A 24,263-nucleotide genomic window follows, 5' to 3' on the forward strand; every position below is an offset into this window, starting at 1 on the left:
GAGTAAGACATTAATATAGAGGCAACAGTAGTATACATGTACCTCTGTTTAATTGTCATAAATCGATTGAGAGAAAACAAATTCGCATCACAAACACACATCAACTATAAAAAGAATACAATGGAACAACAGAAACACACTCAGGACTGCTACAAAAGCAAACGCCAACATTCATGAAAACGGACTTTTTGATAAAAATTACCTTATTCTTGACTTGTTTAACCTGGTTTTGTGGTTTCAAATTGAGCACGCTTAACTTCACGTTGAGACACCTTCGTCACTTTGGAAAAAAAACTGAAGCCATGAATTCATATAACATAAATACATTTTATAAGTGTCTGTTCGATCTAAGGAGATAAATAGCTCCATCAAAAATATATGCATGTCTACATGTATCTTGATAGGCGGATTCATTCCTTAGAATATAAATGCAAATATTAAGAACGTGTCACACCTTGAGATACATGTGTTAATACAAATTTAAAAAAAAATATATTTAGGTCGTTTTCTCGTTTATGTATTTTTATTCATTTGCATTATATTATTTTGTAAGATTGCGTTGATTTGAATATCTACGAAAGTTAGACTGTAAAAAGTGAGAGTAAGCAACCATCAACAGATAGTGTCTCGTTTTTAAACACAATTTCTTTATTCAAAATCAAAAACCTGGGAAGAGGGTAACTCACACTGATATGATGTCCCAGGAAATACAATTCGGTAAAAATAGAGATGAATTTTTATAATAATATAATTCTAAATTTTATATATTATATATAAATATATGTTTATCAACACGATAGGATTTGTAGATTCGTTTTTTGTGTTCCCTCCGTTTTAGTTTGTTACCCCAATTTTGTTTTTTGTCCATGGATTTATGAGTTTTGAACATCGGTATACTACTGTTGCCTTTATTTATCTTCCTTTTTTATAGATCAAAATGCATTTACTGAAAGTCCTACTGGATATGTCAGCATGTTAGGGGTGTTCAAGACTTAGGGAGTGTATGTATGTACCTTTCAAATATACTCAATTGGCCTCATATGTTTCATTCTACATCATCAAGTTGTCACATGCATATTTCTTCAAAACATTCAGATTGGCAGTCAAGTTGTGCATTTTTTCAGCCTTGAATTTCATGTATGTGCCTTCAAAATACAAATTTGACGAGAATGCTTGTAATCTTAATTTTCTGAACAAAACTGAAGATTGAAATTTTTGAACAATACAAAGCCATACATGAATCAAAATTGGAAAAGCACTGAGGGAGTAAAAATTGCTTCAATTGCAAATTTTGAACTTAATATTAATTATATATAGGCAATATTTAAAAGTGGGTTATATCCCTTTGTCCATAATAAGTAGCATAGATCATTCATACGCAAAGCACTACTTTCTGCTACTTGATTTACATTTAACCAGAGGCCGATTTAGGGGGAGGGCAAGGGGCCCCAGCCTCCCCCCCTTTTGGAAAAAAATGGTTGATAATATAGGGAATTACTGGAGCATGACTGGAGCGGGCCCCTTCTTGGATCCGTCACTGTTAAAATGGTTTTCTGGGCAAAAATTGAACGACTCCTTCTTGTCATTTTATGAATTAAATAGCAGGGTATATTCTTTTAGTTCATTGATCAAACTATGCATGGATAGGATCTGAAAAATGACTTAATTTTCTTTGTCCATAATTGTATTACCCGATTTATTTCACTTGACTGGGCGGAGTTTAACCAGTTCGCTCATAATAAACCAGTCCATCTATAGATAGGTGTTTTAGGATAAACTCATCAAGAAGTGTCCAGTCAATGTTTTGTAAATTCTTTTGATGACACTGATAGGTGATTAGAAATTAGTAATTATCACACACATCTTCATATAGACTGTCTTTATGCAAATTAAAACGTAAGCTCCGCCCGATCAGTTGAATTAACATTGGTAATATGTAGAACATACAGATTCATACACCAAGCCATACTTTCTGCAGCATGTGTGATTTTTAACAAAGTTGTTTTGGTATTGCTCATACACCACATTTTTTTTAATTTAATATCCGAGTATATATTGTAAGTTTTATTACTTCATATGGGCATAAATAGGAGCTAAATCATGGTGATCTCACTAGGCTAAGATTACTATGTTAGGAATATAACAGTTGTTATCAAATTGTTTGTTTCTATGTTTGTTAAATTGGTACTTCTTTTTGTTGAACTTCAGTGTTTCTTTTCTTCCGATGCTATCCTCTTATAGTTAAGGCTTTCCCTCTGTTTCAGTTTGTAACACAGAATTGTTTTCACTCACTTTTGAACAGCGATATACTACTGTTGTCTTTATTCATATATCTATCCAGCTAGTGACTATTAGGATTCTATTTACCTTTTCGATTTTCCACAAGAATGACCCAAATTTAAAATTATATTTCTCTTTTGCATTTCTTACCACAAGAATGAACAAAAATAAAAATTGAGAAAACATTTTTATTATCATTTTAACAAAGAATATATTGTTAACATACAGAATGAAATAACATTATTTTCTATCACAAAAAAAAATGTTCTATATGGTATAGACAAGAACATTATATAAGTTACACACACGTAAATATATAAAATTGGTTGTACCATAATACACTTATACAGGATAAGTCACAAACATGGAAAACACAATATGTAAGTTCTGTCAGGATAATCGGAGCTCAATGGGATAAAATCGTTAAACAACAGGATCAAATATTTTTTGTTTGTTTACAATTCACTGAGCTATATGGTTAAATGTGTTAAAGTCAGGATTATCAAAGCTAAATGCTCAATGGGATAAAATTATAAAAAACAGGATCAAATATGTTTTGTTTGTATAGATTCATTGAGCTATATGGTTAAATGTGTTAAATTCATATGTAAAATATAAAGGGAATTATTTTAGTTTGTAAATATTAACTGAGATATATTGCTCAATGTATTATTAATATATTCAAAATATCTACGCAAACTTTCAGTCTATTTGTAAAAAATCAACTGAGCTTTATTGCTCAAAAGTTGAGAAATTACATATTTGAATAGGAAGGGAAAAAGTCTAGGCTGTTTTGTGATGTATAAGTTTTTAAAATATAATAATTTGGTATAAATTGTAATTTGTACAAGTTATGAGTATATTATTAATCTCTCAATTCTAAATAGAAGAAGCAGTCGAGTTTTGTTTCAGCCTAATAATGTCATACTTGCAAAACTACATTCAAGACTTTAACATAATATTCATACAAGTTTTTAATGACATTATAAGATGTTTTTATGGACTTAAAATCTAGTATAATAGAAAAAATTCTGAAGTTTGATTTCATGATATGTAAAAGAACCTCCAGAATGGTTAAAATGCCCCATTTATCGATCAACTATTTATCTCCAAAATATATAAATGCCACCAAAATGAAAAAAAACCCATAATGGTGGGTTATTTTCTGTTGTGAAAGTTAGTCTTATGTTGTGAAATTAGTCTTTGGGTATGTTATGAATGAACAATTTAATGCTGTTAAAGTACAATTTGATGTTGTTAAAGTTCAATTTTGTTGTTGATAGATTTACAATTTAATATTGTGAAACAATACAATAGAACAATGCTATAATCTATAGTTTCTTTTTAATTCAAATTCCAAAATATTAGTTGTGTTTCTCCTACTACATCAAGTGGAAAATTCAAGTCCAACATAATCAAACCTCTTCTTATCAGGGGAGCTAATCATTTCAGATATTGTACTAAAATAGGAAATAATGATCTCATTGGTAAGAAGATGTGTCCTATACATTTCAATGTAGATTGAGGATTTACATAGTGACTGTGATCAGAAGTAGGAAGTTTCTCAATTGACATAAGTAATCTTTGGATTTCCTGATTCAACTTTTTGCAAATGCATACAATTTATAGCATAATATATTGTAAATTCAGAAATTATTGCAAGGTTTTTATAAATGCAAATAATGCAGCTTGATAAGTATGGTATTATTGCATTTTTAGATCTGATACATGTACATATATTTGTATACAGATTTTCCTCAAATCACATTAGTTATCTTATCTTTTTGTCCATTTTTTTAAATTGCAATAATAAATACACACAATAATTTTCTGAATTTACAGTAATAGAAAGCATCTATACATGTATACACATCAGAAATGTTGTCTTTAATTGAAAATCTAAGATGTTCTCTAATTCAGTACAACTAACATATTAGGTATACAATATTTATTGTATTTGGTATCTTGTAAAACATTGCATTTATATTTCCAATCAAGGTAAAAGGTTAAGAGTAGCTAATAACTGTAGAACTCAAAAATACATTAAAAATAAAGTTTTTTTCTGACAAGAGGAAAGTTACAGAGGTCTGGGATTACGCACATAGTATAAAAGTGTTGAGCAATAATGACGTTTAATTTAACCACCATAATATTTAATTATACACTCCAGATATAAGTCACAATGTAATTCTTAATATTCGACATTCACTCCCATTTTAATACATGAAAAAATACACATAAGCTACACAATCTCTTTAAAATGAGCATGTGAACGAAATCTGAAAGAAACGTTTTATTGGCATGAGGAAATCATTTTTCATCTTTGGTGGTAAGAGTGTGAATAGCTGGAAATTAAATTGAATAGATCTTTCTCTTCATACTGATATATAGAATTGTGGCTAATATGTCAATGAGACAGCAAGCGAACATCACAAATTATATTCACCAATTTTGAATATTTTTTGTTAACTGTATAAACCTGTTAACCTTTGAACACTGCTTGAGTACTGACTGTAAATAAAACAGGACTTTGATCAAGCAGTTTGCACTGTATCATGTTGGAATACACATTAAAGCACTGACAGGCTTAAACATATTCTCTATTTATAGTCCAATTGTTATTTTCCTTCAACATTTTGGTTCCATATACTTAAATACAGCAAACTACCAGAGCATTCGTGTGATACATTTTCAATAAATTATATTTTGGATGTAACAGGTCTTCTGATTGGCTAAAAGATGTTTTCTATCAGCTCATCGACATATTTTTGTCATCTTACCAAATATTATGTCATTAACGTTTTTTTCCTTAAAACTTGAATTTGAAATTAAATAATAAGGAATGACTGTTATATTTTTTCTGTCTATTTGTTTAGTGTGTACCACGTTTTTGATGTTATTCATTCATAGACAGAACAAAATATTACAGTCATGCAAAAATAATCTGAACTTTATGTGTCTGTCATAACCTGAGATACAGAAATTAAATAATTTTTTATTCATCAAAATATTCTTTCAGTTGCTTAACACATCACCATTATCTATTTTGTATAATATGACATATTTTATTGCACAATATGATTAAACTTATTTATATATAGTACAGTCAAAGTCCTGGTTAAAATAAAATCCTACCGAACACTAAGTCAACATTATTTAATATTTTAATACATTTAAAATAAATACCTGTGACCAATCAAGTGAAAGAACAGTTTAAAAACAATTCTATCTTGCCAAACCCCTTTTCCCATGATTCTCAAATTTTACTCAAAAGTTTTTTGGTTTTTTTAGCACAATTGGGAAAACATTTCCACATAAAGTGTGGTCTTACTATCATTAACCCCCCAGCAAGTTCCAAGGTACACTAGTTTAATCCAAAATTATACCTAAATTATTAACCAAACTTTCCAAGTCAAATTTTTTGTATGTTTTGTTTCAGCTAAATAGAATGAAAATTTTAACACATTGACAAAATTAAATCTAAACAATTTATTTATTTATAATACTCAAAACAAATAAAACTCAATCATTAACAAATATGCATCTATAATATAAAAAAGAAGATGTGGTATGATTGCCAATGAGATAACTATCCACAAAAGAAGTTTATTTTCAGTTCTAGACTCTTAACTTTCATGTGTTTTAAGCCATAACAAAATGAGACTTTTCTTCAGGAGTTACACAACCTTTTTGATATTAATAGTGCATTTTCTGCCATTAATATTTTTGAAACACCACTTTTATTAAATGTAGAATTAAATTTAGTTCATATAACAAACATTTCACTCAAATTAACTTAAACTTTAGAAATTTAATGCAAAGTCTGTGCTGTATTGACCTCAACCAAGAATGCTTAAACCAGAACAATTAAAAGCTAAGAATGTTCAAAATTTTGAAACCAATTCAGAAGACATATGACAAAAGGCATACACAATTGGTTTAATCCATCTAAAGTTGCAGAGCAAGTTATAATTTTAGTTTCTTAAAATAATTTCTGCATTTATATAAGAATAAAATTTACAAGGGTATGTTGTACCAAAGCTCTGACTTTTGTGTTGATGATAGCATTAGCAGTTCATATACAACAGTACTGGACCAGTGCTAGAACTTTATAAAACTTGGTTTAAGATAGATATCCACAAAGTTAAACCACTGACCTGGTTGTTTTGATATCTGATTAACGAATTAATATATTTTAAAAAAAACAAGATATAAAAAATGTTGATCTTAATGTCAAAAGTGAGAAGTTCTATATAACTTGTATTAATATTCTATAAAAGTGAGAAGTTCTATATAACTTGTATTAATATTCTATAAAAGCACACAAAGGAAGCCATTTTATTGAACAATATATATATATATAAATAATTACAAATAATAGCAAATCTCATCTCACTGGACATCATTAAAAAAAATATCCAATTTATTATACATTAATTTAAGGCCATGAAAAATAAAGCTTCAATTTTTAATCATTTTTTAAAGAATATTTGGTGAAAGTTTTAGAATGCAAGTTTTTCCCTCTCGTAATTCTCAAATACATAAGTGTTACGTAAGCTTTTAATAATAACCTAATAAAACACAATATCTCCCTTAAAGGAAGGAACAAATCCAAAGTTGTAGTTTTAATCCTAAAATGACTTATGTCAAAAATTGTGATTTCTCCAGAAACTAGTTGTGATGTCACATTTAGAATGGTATTACTTCCTCAAATCATGAGGCAACCTTTAGAACGGGTCCTATAGGTCAGTTTGGAAGAAAGCTTCTGAATTTTCCAATAAAAATTGATATCATTCTCTATGCTCTCGCTAATGTTTAGTGTAAGGATATCTTCCAATAGAATGCCTAACCATGTGAAAATGAGGCTTGAACATGACGGGAAATATTTTGTTCTTAATTATTTAGATTTATGTAAAAATCAGTAAGTGGATATACAATGAAGGTATGTTTGGTAATAAAAAAACAAAATTCCTTTTTGCAAATATTATTAAAGTATCTTTCGTTTCCATAGTGATGATAAAGGTAGAAATAGCAGCATCCATGAATATTTGAAAATACAATGTAGTATCTACAAAAAGTATTATTGGCCTGACAGTTTCCATGGAGATAGGGTCGCCTCATTTATTATAATGATGCCTTTATGTAAATCAGGTTAAACAGAAAAACTGGTTGACAAAAATAAATTATTTCTTGAATAATCTATCAGACTTTCTTATATAGTGTATAACCAAGAGAATTTTCTCCTACTAACTGAAAAATATAAACCAGTTGAGTTTAATTATTGTGTTTATTACTTTTATTCTGAGTATTGTTCTCATAATAATCAACACTAAACCTTTCATGGATTTAATTAAAAATATAACATATTTGCATGAAGCTATTGCAAAATATACGAAGACTGACTATGAAGGATGAAAAAAGTAAAAAAAATCTGGTGATGATGAATAGATTCTTATAAAGCCAGGACAATCCAAATATAAAGTTATATTAAAGAAAAGAATTGTCATAACTTATTGCCGTTCTACTCTGAAAAAATGGAGAAGAAAGGATAGAACTCGGATTTTTTAATTTAATCACCCGTTTGACCTCTTACATAGACCATTAGTAAAATCTTCCTTTTTTTTCCACAAAGTTTGTATGATTATGTTGTGAGTAAAATGAAGTCTCCCTTTTGTCCTCTTTGGCCTGATGCAGGGATGCTGACCAGCAGCTGGTTCCCATGACGACAGCATACTCAATGTCTATATATGATGCTGCCCTTTGGTTATGTATTGTATTCAGAAGATGAACACCTATAAATAGAATGCAAGTACAAATAGATTTAACACCTAAAAGTAGATTAAGGCCGTTTTTATTAAATAAGTTGGTTTACGGATCCGCCGACCCGAATTTTCGCTTATTCAAATAAAAATAAACGCACATTTGTCCTTAAAAATTATTTCCGCCGACCTCATATTTCTCGATTTACTAAGAAAATTTTAAACGGAATTTTTGTGTTTACGTTTCGTATTCTGGTTCCTATTACTGCATTAAAAAATCGTTAACCAGTGCACCGGAAACGTGACTGGTAAGCTTTCCCCGACACCCAAAAGCGAAAACAAGTCGCCCTCTTCTTGACGATACTCGCTTTCAGTCGCTTCCGTCATCGGACATTTTCAATTTTTACCAAGTTGATGAAACATCATTTTTTTATTGATAATTAAAGAAATTAAGACATAAACGGTTCAATATCTTAAGAAAAGAGGCGGAAGCATTGTATTTGCAGTGTGTAGCAGTTTATTTGATAAAAAATACAACTTTTTATCACCTCGAACATTTTTGCAAGTTCCGGTGCTTGTTACTCGAAAACGTACATCAACCTAAATTTCGGCGGTAAAATAAGTTTGTTACTTCATTTAAACGTGATAAAAGTTGCCTCTAGTAAATGTTTAATCCATTTATTGCATTAAAAACGTCATGTTCCTTTCCAAATAACTTGTCAAACATCGTTTATTTTTGTAAATTTTCTTGCATTCGTCCGCCATTTACCGATTCCTAAACTACGGATCTGAACCGGACCAGCTAAACCGAAATCCGTACTTTTACAATAATTATTACGGACGCACGGATGGAACAGCTGACAGACGAATATTGACCACAAAGGAAAAAATTACGTATTTCACATGCATTAAGAGACTTTTAGTTACATCTAATTGATTGGTGTATATAATTCCCTATATTTTTTATGTATTGAATTTGTTTCAAACTTTATTAAAGTTGCTTAACTCTGAGACTATTACACTAGCTAATATCAATATATTATGGCCCAGCTTAAATTATATATAGAGAGACACTGAATTTCATACTTAAGATAGTTTTGAATTAAATTGTAATTGATATATTATAATTTCTTTACATTTTTTCAAAATAAAAAAAAAATTTTTTTAGTGCTAGATATTAAATATTTAGTTGGAAGTTTCTCACAAGAACCTAAGTAAAACTTTTAATTTGAAATGTTACTGTTAATTGTATACTCAGATATGAATTGAACAATATAAAAAGAACATTATTTAACATATGACCCTTTATACTATAGTAAAATCCAAACATTGTAGGGCACCAAGCGAATGAGCACTTCTCTTTCAAATCTCACCACTTCTCCCTATCAGTTTCAAAAAGAAAAGTCACTTCTCCCTATAATTCTGAAAAAGTGTGAGCCCTGCTGATATCCGTAAACCAAGTAAAAAAAAAAAGCTGGAAAGATCTAGCTAGTTTAAATTTATTTTTTTTCCCTCCTCCTACCCTAAGTTTTTTGGGCTGATGTCCGTAAACCAACTTATTAAATAAAAACGGCCTAAACACTTATAAATAGATTACACACCTACAAATTATAAATATAATACACATACAAATAGATTTAACACCTAAAAATAGATTAAACACTTATCAATAGATTACACCTGTTTTTGTTATGGACCTTAATATGAATTTGTTATGAATTAATCCCCAAATGGAATGTTGGAATTTTTAACTTGCATTATAATCATTATATTTTTTCCAGACCACTAGCAAGTATCTAGATAAAGACCAGCAAAATATTTGTCAAGTTCATCATGTGACTTTCAAGTGACTGCTATTCAATGTTATACTTCAATTCAGGGGCGGATGCAGGAATTTTCGAAAGGGGGGGTGCTAACCCAGGGCACCCAGGGCAAAGGGGGGGTGCAAAACATATGTCCCGATACAAATGCATTGATCGGCAAAAATAAAGGGGGGGTGCGCACCCCCGGAACCCCCCCTGGATCCGCCACTGCAATTTGTTCTGATTTATCGTCTCATTTTATAGAGGTTATATCAAAACAAAACTTAGTCTGTTAAATGACCCATAGCTCTAAGAAACATTCTAAAAATTCAAATCACAAAAATAATAAACTCTGAGGAAAATTCAAAAATGTGGAGTCCCTAGGAACCTTGGAATACTTCATATTGGAAATTGTGTTGTAAGCCATATTTTCCCAGTACTAACACCTTTTTTTTTAAATGAGCACAGAAATAAAGAAATAACCATATTTGTTGTGTTACATAAATCAGACATTATTCTGGGTATTTTTAATTATAAGTACTGTAAATAGATCATGACCTAACAACCTATGCCTTCTACATTGTTATATATCAAAACAGAAAGGGGAAACTTTAACTAATCTTATTGAAGGTAAGTGTTTTTCCATGTTTGAGGTTTTTATTTTCCAAAAGAGGTACAATACAGGCTTTTTCCTATATGCTGATGATTCCTTATAAAATTTCTCCAATAGTAAGTAAATGCTGGACAAGATGTTTTTATAGTAATATCCTGTCGATAAAAACTCAATGTATTAAAGATAAAGCAACAAGCAATTAAGCATACAAACACAATAAACAAACACAATAAACTGAACATACCTCACCAAAAAGCTAGTGTTGTCAAAATTTTACATTGATTGATGTTTTAATGCCACTTTTAAGCACCTATTTTTGGCTATCTTTATTGGGAGGAAGCCGGAGTGCCCTGTGAAAACCCTGAACATCAATAGGACAACTGACAATCCTAGTCAGTTAAGATTGGAGTTGAGTGCACCTGCACAAGCAGGGTTTGAACTCACAACCTCAGTGTTGACTCCATAGTGAGTAGAATCACTAAGAACCCCAAAATTTTACAGAAACATCACTTATTTTAGACATGTGGAAATAAGACGTTTTATGTAAATTAATTTTCAATTTTGTTATAATAATGTACTATGACTGTCTTTTGAAGAGTTAAGTTTGTGGTTTTGTCTTTTATTCAGTTTTGAAAGATTGATGTTCACTGAAGTCAACAACTTAAATTAATATCAGCTTTTCAAAGTCAACCACACATTTACCGAAACAAAAGACAATAATTGTTTTATTCCATATTTCAAAGGAAAAAATCTATTGGATGACAATTATTTTTTGAAAACATTTGTAGATCAAACATGTTACTATTATTTCACAGGCAAATGACCAATGTTCACCCGGCATTTGACATTAACCCAGTCAGTATCACGTATCTTCAGGTGAATATGCAGTTTTATTCAAAATCACCTTTACATAGAAAACCCTTCTAAAATAATCCTAATATGGAATACACATACATACCATAGGTATCATTTCTTGAACATCTTGAATAGAGAAGTTTTTTTACTGGAAGGTGGTCCCATTAACATTGGAACCTGGTTTTTATGAGTTATATTTATCTGCAAAAAAAACCCCAACATATATTTAAATGTAACCCAATAGTCCAATACAACAACAAGATCTCAACTTCTAAATTTCATTTCCACTTGGAGATTTGTAAACTTTATACAATCAATTAAAAAACTTCACATGATTATAAATACAGAGATATCGACTCTTCTTATTATAATTTGGTTATGCCATTGTTCCACTATACACATACAATTGAATAGGAAATTTTTTGCATGGGGTTTATGTTTTGGCTAATTTTATGAAAGTATCTACCTTAGAATAATTACTCAAGCTTAGAGTATAAGCATCAAAAACAAAAAAACATAAAAATAAAAAGCGGCCGTAGGTTTGGCCTACAAAAATAGAACCACTTAAAATGTTTAAATAAATAAAATTCTGTCCTTCATTGTAGACATCAAATGTATTCCCGAGCTAGTTTTAAGAGACTTCTTCAGTACATTTAAGTGCATTATGTTATGAAATCTGGAGTGTTCTGGGAAAAAAACAGTTTCTTTTGTAATTGAAACCAAGCTTCAATAGCATTAGTTGTTCTATATCCTACTATTGTAAACAATAAAGTACATTGTAATTTTAGTTTTAGTTTCTATAGTATTTCTGTATTGAGTAGGATAATATAATAATCTGATTTATTGTGTACTATTATGAAGTTTTAGTATTACAATGTTTTCACTTGACTGATTGTTTGTTAAGTGTGCTTGCCTATGTCAATTAACTTTTGTTTTAATTTGAATGTTTAATAATTAATTCATTAACAAATACAACACATTTCTGAAAGGGACATAAGCTACCTTAAATATGAGATGTACAAGAATTTTAAATATTATCTTTAACTGTTTATATCAATATTACTGTTTATATCAGGTTGGCAGTCTTTGGAGGTCACCTCACTGGTTAATTAGATGGTGTCTTATTATAGATTATCATTGATCATCTCAACAAGATTGACCTTCTTGCTTGACGACATTGTTAATTTCATTGAAAACGGGCAAGTGCGCCCTTAGTTTCTAGTGATAATTTTTCATATCACTCTACTGTGCTGAGAAAGGAAATTATCAGTCAGTAAGATCAAAGGAAAATTACTTAAAATGTTGAAACAAAAATGCACACAAAATGCTGATACATATTATCAATGCATTAAAAATTATTAATTTTATTCTTCTTTTATAATTTAGATGTATGTTTTTTTAGTATGTTATAAATCAAATATGAAAATTTTAGTCAAATCAGTGAATATGAATTTGACAGCTCTTCCCCTTTAACAGTTAAAAATACAAGAGATTTATCAACAATATTTAAACATCCCTTAAAGTTAATTAACATTTGTGCCACTCAATATTTATCAATATTACTCACTGTACAAGGTGGTTGTAACCAGGGTTCACCATCTATCTGCATTGGGAATCTTTTTCTAGTTCTAAAAAAATATTTACAATATTACAATAAAGATAAATTACATAAAAACATTTTTCTTTTTTTCAAACATCAATTTTACTTCAAAATTATAATACTAGAAAACAAGAGTGTGTTCCTAGTACACGGATGCCCCATCCATACTATCATTTTCGATGTTCAGTAGACCATGAAACTGGGATAAAAACTCTAATTTGGCATTAAAATTAGAAAGATCATATCATAGGGAACATGTGTACTAATTTTCAAGTTGATTGGACTTCAACTTCATCAAAAACTACCAGTCTACCTCGACCAAAAATTTAACCTGAAGCAGGTCAGACGGATGAAAGAACAACGGCCAGACCGATGGATGGATGAACGAACGTACACACAGACCAGAAAACATAATGTCCATAAATGGGGCATAAAAATAATTCATTCCCAGTAGCAAAGTGTTAAGATTAATTTAAAGAATATCCAAATCTCAAAGATTTGATGTTAAGTCATCTTTGTTTGAGTACTAGTACCTTTATTTTAATAAAAGTTATGCTGGTTCACATATAAACATTGTAAAACTGACCAAATCTTTTTTAAGACGTCAACTTTGATTATTATCGGCATAGATATTGTTACCTCATAGCAAGATGGTTACATTTAGGAAGACAATTTTAAGACAAAGGTAACTTTGACCAACATCAGTATCAATAGCAGTCTTACCTCATAGCAACATGGTAACATTGAAGAAGACATTTTAAGACAATTGTTAACTTTGACCCCTATCAGTATTAATGGCAGTCTTACCTCATAGCAACATGGTAACATTGAAGAAGACATTTTAAGACAATTGTTAACTTTGACCCCTATCAGTATTAATGGCAGTTTTACCTCATAGCAACATGGTAACATTAAAGAAGACATTTTAACACAATTGTTAACTTTGACCCCTATCAGTATTAATGGCAGTCTTACCTCATAGCAACATGGTAACATTGAAGAAGACATTTTAAGACAATTGTTAACTTTGACCCCTATCAGTATTAATGGCAGTCTTACCTCATAGCAACATGGTAACATTGAAGAAGACATTTTAAGACAATTGTTAACTTTGACCCCTATCAGTATTAATGGCAGTCTTACCTCATAGCAACATGGTAACATTGAAGAAGACATTTTAAGACAATTGTTAACTTTGACCCCTATCAGTATTAATGGCAGTCTTACCTCATAGCAACATGGTAACATTGAAGAAGACATTTTAAGACAATTGTTAACTTTGACCCCTATCAGTATTAATGACAATCCTACCTGATAACAACATGGTTACACTGAGCAAGACGTTTTCCAGATGACCGTAGACCAGCATACACTTGACCCATGTGCATGCTATTCTCCAATCCGACAACCTCTATCATTCTGTCCCCTACATCTGTAAAGAAATAAATAGAAACAATTTAAACCTTGTTTCCCTTCATTTGTAAAGATAATAATGAAATAAAATGTAAACCTTATGTTTACAAGTTTAAGAATGCTAGAATGTTTTAACACTGCAAGTGGACTATTTTAACAGTCCACTTGTAAAACTTTGTTTTTAAATAAAAAGAGATGTGTATATGTCAATGAGACAGCAACCCAATGACCAAAAACAAAAGGCATAGGGATGCACCCATTTAGGCTTAAACCCATCACAAGTATATGACCATAGGGATGCACCCATTTAGGCTTAAACCCATCACAAGTATATGACCATAGGGATGCACTCATTTAGGCTTAAACCCATCACAAGTATATGACCATAGGGATGCACCCATTTAGGCTTAAACCCATCACAAGTATATGACCATAGGGATGCACCCATTTAGGCTTAAACCCATCACAAGTATATGACCAGTGTGTCAAGCTCTGAACTGTCCAAATCTTAGAAGTGAATACATTTAACAGATTCCTAACAGATTCTTAGCGATTTTCCATTTCCATAATAGAACACAAATTGTCAAGATATCCATTGATTCCTGACTTAGAAGACATTTAAACAATTGTCATCCATTGGGGGGATTTAATTCCTGTACTTTAAGTGTCAATGGCTTTGATAATTATTTTTTTTATTAACTACTTTCTTCAACTGTAATATTGCTTTATAGAACCTTCAGTCATTTGCAAGGAGTTGGCAATTTATCAGAAATTGTCGCTTGTTTTATCATAATATTGTCAAACAATTAAAATACCTTAATATTGAAATCCTTTACTTGTATTCTATGACGTTTTTTCCAAGGTGCATTAAATTCATTATCATTTTACGCTCACTGAAGCTCGTACCTATTCCTATGTAAAATCTATAATATTGATATTAAGAACAATGGTCTTCTTCTGAAGTTTAAGATCAATGGTGTTTAGATCAGTTTTCCCCTCATCTTTTTATTCAAATGTTGAAATTGATTACAAAAAAAGAAAATATTATCATATCGTTCACAGGAAGTCTTAAGCTCATCAGCTTTAATCGTGAATTTTAAATTAATATAATTATTCGTCTTTTGGATTTTTGTCTTAACCGAAATGATCAAACATAAATTTGAATATGAAAAGAATAATAAGTTCAAAAACAGGAAACATGGAACAATGTGATTTGTTCTGCAAAAGTGAGAGAAAAGACAGTATCCATTGAAATGTAGCAATCTTTTGACAACTCAAAAAGTCACTTTGATCAAAACATACATTTATTGTTTCCAAAAAGTCACAAAAACTAACATACAAAAGTTTGTGATAGATCAAGGAACAAAATAGTTACACTGAACGATAAGATTTGAAATTTTGATTATCAGCATTGACCTATAGGAAATTTTATTCATTTTACAATAATATCTTTATGCAAATACAATATCATTATCTTTATATTTTAATGTACTTTTTCACTTCATAATATCTATTTTATACATCCACTGGTACTGGTCCCCCTCCCCCCCCCCCCCAAAAAAAGCCAATTTATAGTGAACTTTTTAATATGCAACTATATTTAGTTAAGAATTGAGTGCATCTTTTTGTAAATTTATTGGGGTGTAAAAGCATGTATCGAAGTACATTTTGTTTCCACGTTTCATTCTTCAGAACCCTATAAAATTATTAAAAGAAGCATTCAATATTTGTAATTACATTTTTTTGCTAGGATAATGAAAACAAGATTTCTATCAAGTTTTTCTTTTATTTACCTGTGCACTTTATTGGGGAAGCTGCTGTCATTATGAATGTTACATAGGGTACATTACATTTCATTTTGAAAGGCATAATAATTTCTGAATGATGCGAGATTGCTGTTAGCTAATCAAAATAATGCAGTACGGTATATATAATGACACATACATGTTATGTAATTATATACAAGAACATATTGTTGACAATTTATATTCACAATACTACAGAAAATAACACAGAACAAACGTTACAAATAAATAGTCAATTGCTAATATATGGGAATTAGTTGCATATTCTGGGGTGGGAGTAAAAGGTGAGTGCCCCGTATTTATTGGAAAAATATCATTTTTAGCATACAATTGTCCAAAAGAATGTTCATCATGATCAACTCAGCTGTACAACTTCATTTTCTCCAATTGTACCCTCTATCAAAAATTGCAGAAAATGACACTGAGAATTGATAGCAAAGTTCAGTGACAGTTTTATACAATTTTAACATCTGATATTATCTTTAGTCCATGATCTATGAGCTATGCATATGTTCACTAAGAAGCCAAACTTTCTTGACCACCAGAGATCTGTTAATTGCCAGAGAATTGAGATCAATTCCTGTTGTTGGTTGCCAGACTTAGTTTTTTATGTAGTGTTTTTAGACATATTGTTTGTCTTTTCATAAAATTTCGTCTTTTGCCCTGGCTTTGATACTCTTCAACTGGTGAGGTCTGAATGACAGTACTGTGTGTCTCTTTTTCATTTTACTCCTTTTCTTTTAATACTGGACAGTTTAAAAATAGTTACAACATCTTACATAGTCTACCAATTCCTTTAAATATTCACTCATTCAATAGAGAACAGCAGGTAAACCAATTAGGTGTTTATTTCTAAACAGGTAAATTTATGGATGTCACTTTCATTATAGTGATAATGACAACAATGTCAATCTGACAAATAGTTTATAACATCATTTGATCACACAGTTTCGGACAAAGACATTTTTGCGTCAATTAATTGTTAGTTTCCATGGAAATGATGAATTTATTAAGAAACCGTGTTAAATTTTCTTGACAAATTGTGTTTAAGACATGATTAGGTATCAGAGATAGAAGATGTTTTGCTTCCGTTATAACCCAAACTAAATCTTCCTTATGGTTATAAAACTGTACAGGTAAAATGATGGACTCTAATGATCGCAGTTAATTACTTTCTGAGAGTTAGAGTGAGAGTTAACCTTCATCAGAATGGAAAGCTAAACAGTAACATGTAAAGGGGATTACTCTAATGATCACAGTTAATTACTTTCTGAGAGTTAGAGTGAGATTTCAGCAGGTAGTTAACCTTCATCAGAATGGAAAGCTAAACAGTAACATGTAAAGGGAGGTTACTTGGAAAAGTTGATCAGATATTTTCACCAAGCATTCTCAAAACAAAACATTCTCCATAATACCTTTAACAATAAATAAACTTAAGAGTTTTACCTATAGACAAAGGTATACAGCATAAGAAACATATTCCATACTGCGTTTACAAATAAACAAACAAAGAAATTCAGGTAACAATACATTTGAAAAACAAACCATTTTAAAATAAAATATTTAAAGTTCAACATTTTAGTTTTTTAACTATAGGCAAAAGCTTAAAGCATAACAAAGGTTCTGAAACTTTACAATTAAACACCTTTGTTTTTAGTATTCACAAATAAAACTGAATACAAGTAAATCCCCTCCCAATTTCTGCTTCAATGATAATTAATAACATCTCTTTTACTCATAACTGATTTTGAAAATATTTCAGATGTAAAACAATTAAAGCAGTATATCTCAAGTTATTTTATTTCTCTATGAATTGTGCATTTCAAGTCAGCTTACTTATTTTATGTATCCTTTATTATATTTTTCCTACATACAAAATATGTTTTTAACTTTTAAATTTCACTTATGCATTTATTTTAAAATATGAAGACATGTTATTGCAATTAATTCTTTTTATGTCTGATATAAATTCTATTCAGCTATCAGTTAACTTTGGGGAATTTAATTAAACAAAGGAAAAGACAAAAGAATGGGTTTAATTGAAGGTTCTTGACAAAAAGTTTGTTTTATACGGACTTAAATCTTATTTAAATCATATTAATTGACAGAGAGAAAAACAACACTTTGACATGTGTATGACTTGTTCTTATCATTGTCAACTTGATCTCGTAATAGAAATATTGGTAAAAAGGATGTGGAAGTTCAGAAGAACTTGTTTAACAATAATATAGCAGAAATTCTGACCAATGCAACAAAACGATCGCAATTATAACATCTACTAAATAATTATGTCAGATATTACTGGTCAGTTATGCCTACATGTGTATGTCACACATTCACAGATTTGACGCCAGATTAGCTATGGATACAATCCAGCATCAATCGTGGCAATCTGTATATTTATATAATTTTGATTTCATTCATCTTGAACAATCCTGAAAAAAGGTGGACTATTTTCCTTTAATCTGTTGTGTTTGAACATCAAAAGTCTTTACAAACTTAAACAATACAAATTTAATGAGTTAACTGCTATATACTTGGTGAAATAATTCATCCATTATATTTTACTCTTATTTTACCATCCTATCAATTAATTCACAAATTTTGTTACAAATTTCATCCTTCCGTTTGTTAACCGTGGAACGTTTCTTTGAAGAATATCTTAATATTTCAATAATTGACATTACAACCAAAATAATAGGATCAAATTTCATTAAAACATGATCTTTCTGAATAAAGTTTGGGGAATTTTTGCTTCATTAGAAATTTTAACATGCTCTCTTGTGCTTGCTATGCATCCAAGTCATACCACAGTTGTAATTTCAAAGACAGTATAGAACAATTAAAAACAGAAAAGGAATTAATTATAGAGACACAAGTCAGTAATATGGCGTATTAATTACACTGAAATAATAAACCATTACACAATCATTTAAAAGCATACAAGATATTAGCGCAAATATCATTTGGTGCTTTCATACAGATTTTTTGTTATTTATTTTCTTTAAATAAATGGGGAATGTGTCCATGGGACACAGATGATTCCCCCCCTTGCACATCATATAAATTTATAAAGGACATAACTGAAGAACGGTAAAAGTGAAGCTATCCAAATTTGTACTTGATCTGAGTTATGTGGTAATAACCAATTGTCTATAAGTCTCATAACATTTGGTTGAGGCAACGTAAGTAAGAGAACGGAAAAAATAATTCAACATTTTTTTCCAATTTTAAAGGGCATAACTCTAAGACGATTAAAGTGATAGCCCAAAAATTCAATCTTGATCTGTATTTTGTGGTTATAAGGATTGTGTATAAGTTTCATACCATTTGGTTGAGGCAAACTAAAGTTAGAGAAGGGAAAAGAAAATTTTTGCAATTTGTCCAATTGTAAAGGGGCATAACTCTAGAAAGGTTTGAATGACAACCACCAAAATTCAAACTTGAACTGTATTTTGTAGTTGTAAGCATAATTTATAAGTTTCATACCATTTGGTTGAGGCAAACTAAAGTTACAGAAGGGAAACGAAAAAATTTGCAATTTGTCCAATTGCAAAGGGGCATAACTCTAGAAAGGTCAGAGTGACACCGCCAAAATTCAAACTTGATCTGTATTTTGTAGTTATAAGCATAGTGTATCAGTTTCATACTATTTGGTAGAGGCAAACTAAAGTTAGAGAACGGAAACCAACTTTTGGACATAGAGATGTACAGATGACATACAGACGGACAAGGGTAAAACTTTATACACCCTCCCCTATGGCCGGTGCATAACAATGTAAAGTAGTTATGTGTCCATAGTGATTTTCTGTATTTACCTTCATCAGGAAAAGCCATCATTTAAAGGCAATAGCTCCTACAAGGAGACCTCAAAGGAGACTTCTATCCTTGACTTAAAAGTAAGTTACGGTAAACTTGAAATCTTTTGCAAAGTTTTTTTTTACTTATTTAAGCCACAATGAATGGTTCGTAAGAAGCAATACTATTAAAATGAAGGCTAAACGCTGTTTATGTGCAAATCAAACTGAAACACAAAAATAATATGCCAAAAATATCCATATTTACCTTGGTGCAAAAAAATGACATTTTCGTTTAAATTTATCCTAGAAACGAACCTTGAACTGCAATAGCTAGTTCTGCAGAAGACATGCTACTTGTAGAAAATTCTTTGTCTTTGTCTTTTTTGGCATTCTTTTGAGCTTTGCGTCGTTTTTTCTGACTGGGGTTGTCTCCCCAAAGATTTGTTCCTCCATATATACTAGGGATATTAAGTACAGCTATGCCCTCTAATCGTGGACCATTGGCAAGGTCTAATGATACACCATCACACTGCAAAACAATGGAATCAATGACAGAAACATAACATTGTTATATATAACAGTGCATTCATTTATATTTCTGGGTATTTTTATGGATATTCATTTTCGTGGTTTTGCCAAAGTCTGCAAACAAGCTTATTGAAATTTTTACTTTGTAAAACTTTACAGTTTATGTTTTACCTTTACCCATGAAAATAAGTATTCCTCACATGAATCCACAGAAAGGTGTTTGAATTTTATCTTGAATCTTTGCCATTTTACAACACATTTTATTGCCATTTATTAAACAGCAACAGCAAGGGAAGTGTAACAGATTCCTAAAATGTAACATTCAAGGAGGAAGCATGAAATAGAGCGAGAATTTGTCTCTGAAATTTAAAAAAAAGAGACATCTATCAACCTGAATAGCTTCCAATATCAACAATATAGTTTGCATGGCTGATCATAATAGCTGTTATTATTATAGTTTTTGAGATACAGTGGTTTCATTAATATCATTGGATACCAATTTTAGTGGTTTTCTTGGCAACAGGGAGAACCATGATTCAAATATTCAACTAATTACAAATTTTCTATCTGGTTGTATGCAGACTTTGGCAGAACCATATTATCATGTATCTATGAAAAGGCAAGTTTTCCACAATCCACAAAAACTAGTACCAACGAAAATAAATGAATCACCAGAACAAGCAAGAGTTTGAAAAATAAGTTAAAAAAAAAATTAATAAAGAGAAAGTTATCCTATAAAGAATCCAATTGTTTTGATTTTCTTGGCATTTCTTGTAGATCTTGTATTGCTGTTTATTTTTGTTGTATACAGTTTTATTATATTTTATTTAGATAATAGATTATCACACTGGATAAGAGTCTTCACACACCCAAAAGATACTTAACTTACATCTTGGTAACAAATATCTGATAGCCTAAGGTTTTATTTCTAAACATTAATGAAAAGATCTAAAAATATTTATTTTCAGAAAATGCAAAATAATAGAAGCCCAAAAGCAAGCAAATATACATGACAAAATTTAATCAAAGTGCTTGTTTCAGAGCACAGAGAGCTAAAGGTTGTTTTCATTTCACATTTTTAAGGCAATATTTTGCATTGAGTTATCTTCCTTTGTCCATAATTGTAGGTAGAGCAGATAGATTCATTTGTCAATCACTACTATAAATATAGATAGCAAGCCTGTGATGGCGTCCAATCTTAACCCAAAAGTATTAATCTAATTTTGATGTCTGACTGAATAATTATTTCTGAATGTCAATGTCTAAAGGATAAATAACCCATCCCCTCCCCCCACCACCACCACCACTATTTACAGCTGATAATTTTGAGTGTGTACTTTTACATACAAGTAAAGTTTGAATCTTTGTCAGGTGAGCTATGATTTCTTTATTACTTATTGTAAGAAACAAACTATTTGTTGCTGTATATCATATTTCTTTTGTAAACAAGAATGTGTCCACAGTACACGGATGCCCCACTCGCACTATCATTTTCTATGTTTAGTGGACAGTGAAATTGGAATAAATTCTCCAATTTGGCATTAAAATTAGAATGATCTTATCAAAGGGAACATGTATACTAAGTTTCAAGTTGATTGGACTTCTACTTTATCAAAAACTACCTTGACCAAAAACTTTAACCTGAAATTTGCACTATCATTTTCTATGTTCAGTGAACCGTAAAATTGGGGTCAAAACTATAATTTGGCATTTAAATTAGAAAGATCATATCATAGGGCACATGTATACTAAGTTTCAAGTTGATTTGACTTCAACTTCATCAAAAACTACCTTGACCAAAAACTTTAACCTGAAATTTGCACTATCATTTTCTATGTTCAGTGAACCCAAATCATTTATTTGTGTCCTGGCAATATCACAAGAACCATAACTGATGAACGGTGAAAGTGAAAATCGTCAATATCAAGTTTGACCTCCATTTTGTCATCAGTATCAACATATTAAAATTTGAAAGAGCTTAGGTTGAATGGTTCATGAGTAAATGCAACAACATGAATGGAAACACCATTTTTTTATCTTTCAAAAACCATAACTCCTGAACGGTAAAAGGTCAAAATCTACATTATTGAACTTGACCTCCATTTTGTCATCAGTAACAACATATTAAAATTTGAAAAGCTTTGGGTGAACAGTTCATGAGTAAATGCATGGACACGACTGGAAATGCCATTTTTCAATCTTTCAAGAACCATAACTCCTGAACGGTAAAAGTCAAAATCGTCATTATTGAAATTGACCTCCATTTTGTCATCAGTAACAACATATTAAAATTTGGGAAGCTTTGGTTGAACAGTTCATGCGTAAATGCACGGACACGACTGGAAACACCATTTTTCAATCTTTCAAGAACCATAACTCCTCAATGGTAAAAGTCAAAATCGTCATTCTTAAACTTGACCACAATTTTGTCATCAGTAACAACATATTAAAATTTGGGAAGCTTTGGTTGAACAGTTCATGCGTAAATGCACAGACACGACTGGAAATGCCATTTTTCAATCTTTCAAGAACCATAACTCCTAAACGGTAAAAGTCAAAATCGTCATTCTTGATCTTGACCTTCATTTTGTTGTCAGTAACAATATATTAAAATTTGGGAAGCTTTGGATGAAACCTTGATGAGTAAATGCACGGACAACATTTGGTTGCCGCCCGCACGCCCGACTGCCCACCTGCCGTACATCCCCAAATCAATAACCGACATTTTTGTCACAAAAATCCGGTTAAAAATTACTGTTTTCAGTTGTACATTTGTATAAGAAAATAAAATTATTAGAAAAATAAGCAGGAAATTTCTTAAATTGTGTTCCATTCCAATGTAAAATATATTATCTTTTGTGTTGACAAACTACCATGTATGTCTTTATGACAAAGGCACATTAAATTAGATTAAACACTTCAAAATGGATTGTACTACTGTACAGCACATAGTTTTATTTAATACAGAAGGAAACTGCAAGAGATTTGGCATTAAGCAAACCTTGGTGACAGACAAACAGACAGTCTGACCAGATGTCAACAGTTTACCCTGGTTTAAATTTATTGAAGCTGAAAATGATTCAGAATTTGAAAAGAACAATAAATAATATTTAACTTACCATTATGTCAATATTTTCATGTAAAGCTTTACAAGTTGCAGATAAAGTTTCGGACGTTCCAAATTCAAAATACCACAGTTTATTTTTCATCCTGAAATTAAAAAAAAGAAACATTCAATTTGAAAAAATTTGCACTCTGAATGAAAGTAAATTTTTGTTTACCAACATTAAGTCTGTTTTTGCAATGAAAACAACTAGGTCAAAGAAAGGTGACATTTATTCATTTATTCCCCAATTAATGCTACCATTTCATAATTTTCTTTTTTTAAGGTTTCAAACTAAAAATTTCAAAGTTTTCTGTTTCTCTTTTCTTCCAATAAAATTGGGAATGGAAACAGTGAGAGTGTCAAAAAGACAACAACCTTTGTCACCCTTATTTCCGCTCTTTCCACAATTTTGTTAATTATTTTTCAAATGTGTTTCAGTTTTGACTTTAGTAGTTTACTGAGTTGAACCTTCGTCAGTTTCTTGAGTAACTATTATCGAGTTATCACCAAACAAATAATTCTATGTAATTTAAAGTCATACTATCATGTCTATGTACTAAATTCAACAACCAATTGATTTAGAATGATGGTATACATGTAGTATTGCATGGAATTCCTTCTTATTCTAACAAAATTCAACCTTACTTCAAACTCTTTTGATTTTTATATTTATCTTGTTTAATTTTATATGATTTAATTGAC

The 24,263-nt window shown here is 30.5% G+C and overlaps 1 protein-coding gene across 10 annotated transcripts in view; it reads right to left on the reverse strand.

The window, feature by feature from the left end:
- Positions 1–2,454: 2,454 nt before the first annotated feature.
- Positions 2,455–24,263, reverse strand: part of LOC139511306 (diacylglycerol kinase beta-like) — a 142,738-nt gene continuing 120,929 nt past the window's right edge. For all 10 annotated transcript variants that reach the window (XM_071297939.1, XM_071297941.1, XM_071297938.1 and 7 more), the window contains 6 exons: positions 23,575–23,665; positions 20,243–20,456; positions 14,221–14,341; positions 12,877–12,937; positions 11,413–11,510; positions 2,455–8,072 (listed from right to left, as the gene is read on the reverse strand). In XM_071297939.1, the coding sequence (XP_071154040.1) occupies positions 11,421–11,510; positions 12,877–12,937; positions 14,221–14,341; positions 20,243–20,456; positions 23,575–23,665 (577 nt within the window). In that variant the 3' untranslated portion in view covers positions 2,455–8,072; positions 11,413–11,420. The remainder of the gene's footprint in view (positions 8,073–11,412; positions 11,511–12,876; positions 12,938–14,220; positions 14,342–20,242; positions 20,457–23,574; positions 23,666–24,263) is intronic.

The sequence above is a fragment of the Mytilus edulis genome, chromosome 2 (genome assembly GCF_963676685.1).
Source record: "Mytilus edulis chromosome 2, xbMytEdul2.2, whole genome shotgun sequence".
NCBI classification, from domain to species: Eukaryota; Metazoa; Mollusca; class Bivalvia; order Mytilida; family Mytilidae; genus Mytilus; species Mytilus edulis.